At 36.6% G+C, this 6,878-nt stretch overlaps 1 protein-coding gene across 1 annotated transcript; it reads left to right on the top strand.

Moving 5' to 3' along the window:
* Positions 1-3,359: 3,359 nt before the first annotated feature.
* LOC107706610 (potassium voltage-gated channel subfamily H member 7-like) lies at positions 3,360-6,163 on the top strand (the record flags this gene model as incomplete). Its single annotated transcript, XM_016510371.1, has 2 exons — positions 3,360-3,780; positions 5,933-6,163. Coding segments are annotated over exons 1-2 (307 nt in total), but the record flags the coding sequence as incomplete, so codon positions are not given.
* Between the last annotated feature and the right edge of the window lie 715 nt (positions 6,164-6,878).

Genomic DNA, 6,878 nt, shown 5'->3' with positions numbered 1-6,878 from the left:
CTCCACCTCACGACACTACTGCGCAGACTCTGGCTCCAAACAAATCTCTACTGCACAGACTCTGACTCTAAATGACGTCATTTACTCAAGATGGCAGCGGCCATACTGAGATGCTTTGGCTTCACTTTTCTATAGTGGAAGGAATAGGAGACGTGTAGTCCATCTTTTTTTACAGTCTATGGTTTGAAATGACATGAGGGTGAGTAGTTAATGACAGAATTTTCATTTTTAGGTGAACTATCCCTTTAATATTGGATCATTTTCCAGAATAAATAAATGACAAAGTATACAGGTGCATCTCAATAAATTAGAATGTCGTGGAAAAGTTCATTTATTTCAGTAATTCAACTCAAATTGAGAAACTCGTGTATTAAATAAATTCAATGCACACAGACTGAAGTATTGAGTACATGTACAGTAAATGAACATACTTTCCAGAAGGCCAACAATTCACTAAAAATGTTTTTTTTATTGGTCTTATGGAGTATTCTAATTTGTTGAGATAGTGAGTTGGTGGGTTTTTGTTAAATGTGAGCCAAAATCATCACAATTAAAAGAACCAAAGACTTAAACTACTTCAGTCTGTGTGCATTGAATATATTTAATACACAAGTTTCACAATTTGAGTTGAATTACTGAAATAAATGAACTTTTCCACGACATTCTAATTTATTGAGATGCACCTGTATATTTTTTGTTTAATTTTTGATTGGATTCTCTGTCAACATTCAGGACTTTTGGGTTATATTTATGCAGAAATCTGAAGGATTCACAAACTTTCAAGCAGCACTGTATAGTTTTAACAAGACAATACCATGACAGTAACATATTGTTAACTTAAAATATTGTTTTTAATCTAGTAAAAAAAGCAACAGAAGTGCATTCCCATGTGTGATATCACTTTTATTTATTTTTATTTTTATATTACATATGTTATTGTGGTGTTTTATGTTGCATTTTTGTTGCTTTGTTTTTTAACATTTATATAAGTTAATGATAACTGATATAATGATATAAGTGCAGTAGGCTGTACTTTCATATTGGCAGTAAAATGCATTCCATAATTCCAGATTGTCATCATGTTTTTATGGTACATTTTTAGTAACCACAGCTGCTGGGTTTTTTGCTATTATAAAACAAACAAAATGTTTATTAGAGACTGATATAACGTTGAATTGAGTAGGTTTTAAATGCTGCTCCAATTTAAGCCAGCTATATTAATTCATTTGCTCAGAATTACACACTGAACATATTTAACGGATTGATGGTGCACTGAACTAAATCTCCAGCCTAGCACAACCTATAAAAAACAAATCACTATTACACACATTGTCTTAAAATCTCTCTCCTGTGTCCTTCCCTTTCTAGTTGTTTTAATAATTGACAGAGATCAGATTGGATTGCAGGGAAGTAGCATTTGACATTCTGAGAAAATACAAATTAGATTCCCACAGTGGCTCAAATACACTGACAAACACACATGCAGATTGACACGCACACACATACACCACACGTGTCTTCTTTTGTGTCAATAAACCTCTCCATTACAGAGGAGCAGACATTACCAAAGGGGTCTGTGTCACTTTCTAAGTTTCATTCTTGTGAATATTGCATACAGTTGAATATTGATGAGTCGCACTGATAATTAATGAAAGAAAGAGCTGATTTACTGTGTGCTTCGGTTGTATCACTTTATTGATTGACATTCAGTTCCAAAGCATGCCTGACACTTTCATTTTCTCTCTCACACACACTGTACCATAATCAAATTTTGGGGGTCAGTAAGATTTTAAGAGAGAGAGAAATGAGAAATTAATACTTTTATTCAGTAAGGGCACATTCATTTGGTCAAAAGTGACGGTAAAGACATTATTTTGAATAAATGCTGTTCTACATGCTTTCTATTTATCATAAAAAGGTAACACAGATTCCACAAAAATGTTTAGCAGCACAAGTGTTTTTAACCAAAGAGAAAGGAAAATTTGAAATCGCATCATATGACCCCTTTAATAATAAGAAGAAATGAATAAGAAGAAATGTTTCTTAAGCAGTAAATCAGCATATTAGAATGATTTCTGAAGGATCATGTGACACTGAAGACTGGAGTAATGATGCTGAAAATTCAGCTTTACCATCACAGGAATATTTTAAACAGTTGTTTTAAATTGTCGTTGTAAGTCACAATGTTACTGTTTATTTTAAATAAAATAAATGCCTTGGTGAGCAAAAAAATAATGTCAAAAATCTTTTAAAGAACTTGCCATTCTTAAACTTTTGAACAATATTGTTTATCTAATATCTTGCTATCAAATTCTGTTTACTGTATTGTACACTTTTTGACTAATTTTGTTGCAAGCTGGTCAGTAAATACCTTTATAATGCATTCTCTTGTTTTCACCACTAGATGCCAGCACTGTTTTTTCGTCTTTTACCTTTTCCTCAGCGGGGTTTTCCCTCATATTTCCGTGACATCAGAGGTCACGAAGAGGCAACAATGATCTCCTAACAAACATTTAATTGCAGTAAACCAGTCAGCGTTTAAGCAGTGGAAAGTGCTGACGTGATTTCTTTGTCTTGCAGTTGTAGGAGGACGCACACACGCACGCGCTCGTGTTCTGCAGGCGTTAAACTGAATACGGACAAGGCCTTACAATAATATTTACTTAGTATAATTAGATTTTTAAATATTTATTTATAAAGAGCGTATTTTGGTGGATAGATGCAAACGTTTGGTTCGTTCTAGTAATACAAAGGATATGTTATCCGTTTTCCAAATTAGTTTTTTTTTTTAAATAAACAAACGTTTGAACACTTTCCATATTCGTAATAGCCTACTTCACTCGCCATTTGGATTTTTTGCTTGTTGATTATGTTTTATTGAAAGCTGATTTTTATTGTGAAGGCTGTTGATAAAAAGCTTTTCTGTATTCTAAATTATTAATGTGGAATCTTTCTTTCAGTCAAAGTTCATTTATTCTTTGTTATTGTTACTGGAGGAACGCTCTCGTTCCGGAGTATTTCCAGCACCATGGACAGTCCCCAATTTACCCCACTTTCGAATAAGCACTTTGCAAAGGTCGAACCTATTTACTTTTCATGTTTTGACACGTTAAAATGTACATTTGCTGTCGCATTTTTTGCATAAACACTCTTTAATTTATAGATCCAGATAACACTGTAATTGACCTGTCTAATTTAGTCCCAGCCGCTCTTTAATTCACTGTCATGGATATCCTAAAGGTGGAAAAAGAAAACCCCACGTGTTGTGTTGTTTGACGTGGTTTGCGAAGAGCGATCCGTGTGAACTGTGCCCTCCTCCCGGGCTTCTCTCGCGCAACACCGATACCGTTTCCTCGAGCGTCTCCTTACACAGCGTCGCGCGCAGTGCGCGAGGGCCCCTCGTGGAGAGACAGACGTCACTGCTGTCAGTTTGTGTCCGTTTGTCACATCGGTGGGTTTCAGTTCGATTGAGATGCTACTCAGACCCGCAGCCTCCTCACAGAGCGCCTCGTTTTCTCATCTTTCGTTTCAAACAGCGACTACCGGTGAAGACAAAAACGGGAATGAATCACGGAAAGCGACAATTTAACGGCGGAAAGAAGAAGACGTCGCCGGAATGACCCCCCACAAAGAAACGCGTTTCCTCGCGCAGCGCTCCTGAAGCTCGTCCAACGGATTCAAAGGCGCACAACCAGCAGTCAATCATGCCGGTGCGACGAGGTCACGTCGCGCCACAGAACACGTTTCTCGGGATTATCATCCGCAAATTCGAGGGTCAAAGTGAGTGTCATCTTCCAGATGTTGCAGCAGCGTTTGCTTATTTCATTGAAACAATAATAAGAGCTGCATGTGGTGCGATTCAGTTGCGGTTTATTGTTTAGTGAGACCTCCAAATAGGGAGAATTTACCTCCACACATTGACCGTGCAACTTATTTTAGCCTTACTTCTATGTCCAAACTCAGAAATAGATAACGTTACTTTGATTTATTAGCGCTGTACTATTACCGTTTCTCATTATTGATGTAAACATTGATAAGTTAAGTTGTTAACTGCGCAATAGATTTTGGATAGTGTTTGGACTCTTTCTCCATTAGCCGTTAGGGAGGAAACTGTCCATTTCTGTCACCCAGTGTTCAGTTTACATCATGTCAGCATCTGAAAATGTCACCGTTTGTGTTGTGTTTGAGTGTTAAATGTGTTTACTCACACTACCACGGGCGCTCAGCTGAGGGGCCCAGTGTCCACTGCCAAAATATCACTCTTCCATGCCTTACTGTCTCTACTGTTCTCTCTCAAATATAACTGTTAATAGAGAAGGACAGTTTCTGGTAGACAAAACATTAAAAACATTTGTGACAAGACCATTTGCGTAAATGTTTTTTAAAGGAACCTTACCACAAAAAAGAATTTAGGCTTGTCCCGGTTCCCTTTAAATAGAAGAAGAGGTGAGGTTCTTAAAATGGAAATAAACTGGGCCAATTTTGGAGAATTAAAAAAAAAGGGAAGCATATTTTGTAAAAGCACTATACAGTACTGTACATCAATTCTTCTGTTAAAATGTGAACTGTGAAGCTGTTTATATAAATTTTTTTACAGGAAAAGGTTACTAAATCAAAGTAAAACCATGTTAACCTATATTGTTTATGTCTTGTGGCTGTAATTTTGCAATACTAAAGTGTACAAATTAGCCCAATTCACTTCCATTGTAAGTGCCTCATAGTAACCTGGATTTTTGCTTTTTTAAAGAAAAGGAGAGACAAGTGGTAATCAACATTATGCTACAATTGCTTGATTGAGCTTTACTTATTGAACCCTAAATATTCCTTTAAATTGTTCCATACTTTCCCATTTTATTGATGCAATACAATTTATTTCCATCATGAATGCATGGACGGTTAATAATATTATTCACCTACAAATGTAAGAAAGTTTTCTTTTTTGCTTATATGGTGTGAATAGTAGAAACCAAATAATACGTTAATAATCAGATTGATGGCTCAATCAGACTGAAAAGCCTTCATATAAACACCTTAATTCCGATTGAGTTTGATCCAAATGAAATTTCGATCGGATTGGAAGGAGTGGTGTAGATCTTTTCTAATCTGATTGAGAGGACATGTAAGTCCTTGATCGGATTGAAAACCAAAACTGAAAAGTACTGCATATGTGCAATGGCGCAGAAATTTCGTAATGACGTGTGAAGCATGGAAGGAGCTGTTGTTTTGGTAGAATCAAGGTTCAAATCGAGTGTCATGTTATTCTAAAATTCTCCTTCCAATCATCGTCTGTGAAGTGGCGCAGAACAAAGTCCCATCAGTCTTCACTTCATACTCTCATTCACAGACGGCTTGTTTAGGCGATTTCACTGCTTGATAAAAGCAGCACGGCACAAAGCTTCTTGTGCTCGTTGTCTCCTAATTAGGTCCCAAAATAGATCAATTTTAAGTCTGCTCTTTAAAACCTAAGAAAAGAAGCAATGGTAGGAGAATAGTATGTGCAAACATCTAGAAACTCTGTATATTCATGCAGTGTGTGAATGTCAAAAGATCAAAGCCGATATTGAAGCTTGTGACATGTAAAACGTGCACATCAACCCGATCACTTTATATAGTGTTCATGTAAATACTACGTTCAGATTCATCAATCAGAATGATTTCATTCAGATTTAAACAAAAAGCATCCATGTAAACATAGCCAGTGTAACGTCATAAAATTTTGCAAGGCTTTCTGGCCTTATGACTCAAATTTACAACCCTACATTTGCTAATCTAAAGGTACACTGACTCTGCCCAAAGCACAAGTGCTCATATGGCAGAAAAAAATAACATTTTTATAAAAGCTTTGAAAATTATTTACTATATCTTTTCACCTCCACTACCTATATACACTTTTCTTTATAGCAAAAATGTTCTTTTCTGCCTGTTTCTACAGACAAGAGATTTGTCATAGCCAATGCACGTGTCCAGAACTGTGCCATCATCTACTGCAATGATGCCTTCTGTGAGATGACAGGGTTTTCCCGGCCGGACATCATGCAGAAGCCGTGCACCTGTGACTTCCTGCACGGACAGCTGACCAAGCGGCACGCTATTGCGCAGGTAGCACAGGCTCTCCTGGGCTCGGAGGAACGCAAAGTGGAAATCACCTACCACCGCAAGGACGGTGAGTATGTGAGCTTTACGTGTTTATAGTAGTTCAATGAACCTGAGAATGTCTATGGGTTATGTTTACTGAATGTTATGGCATTGGTTAATGTTTTGCTTATTATAATCTCCATTTGAAACCTCAGTGAAAGGAAAATAATGTTTTACACAGTGTTACAGAAAATATGCCATTAAACAATTATATGTAAGCTATTAAGTTGATTCACACTTTTGCTCGGTGACACTGTTTGTTAAATATTTCCAACTAGCCAATAGATTAAGGTTGGGGCGGGTCCATGTGTTGACTGACCAATGGCAGACAGGGAGAGTTAAACATGTTTGGAGCATTTATTATTTTTGCAGTTCCATTTGGTGATGGTAGTGGCATAGAAATTACCCTCTTCCGCTTTAAATTCCACATTAATGATGCACTTTGATTTGTGAGTCAAATTTCTGTCCTTTACACCAGAGGAATACACTTTCCAATGTATATTTCTTTGTCACTGTAATGTATTTTGGGCTATGTCACTTTTTTATTATTGAATAGTACCTTTATTTCCTTTTATATGGGTTTTCTAGGAATAAACCGATACTTTGGATATGGAATATAAACTGAGAGAGAGAGAGAGAAAGAATAAAAGGCAGAGAGTGTGTTTGAATTATTGCAGAGGAAGTTAAAGTCAGCACTGAAATGACAGCTCCTATTGTCTTGGACAATTTTGCTTCAGATCACA

The sequence above is a fragment of the Sinocyclocheilus rhinocerous genome, unplaced genomic scaffold (assembly GCF_001515625.1).
Source record: "Sinocyclocheilus rhinocerous isolate Xijiao unplaced genomic scaffold, SAMN03320098_v1.1 scaffold1285, whole genome shotgun sequence".
NCBI classification, from domain to species: domain Eukaryota; kingdom Metazoa; phylum Chordata; class Actinopteri; order Cypriniformes; family Cyprinidae; genus Sinocyclocheilus; species Sinocyclocheilus rhinocerous.
The sequence above is the reverse complement of the archived record's forward strand: the minus strand, read 5'-3'. Positions and strand labels throughout refer to the sequence as shown.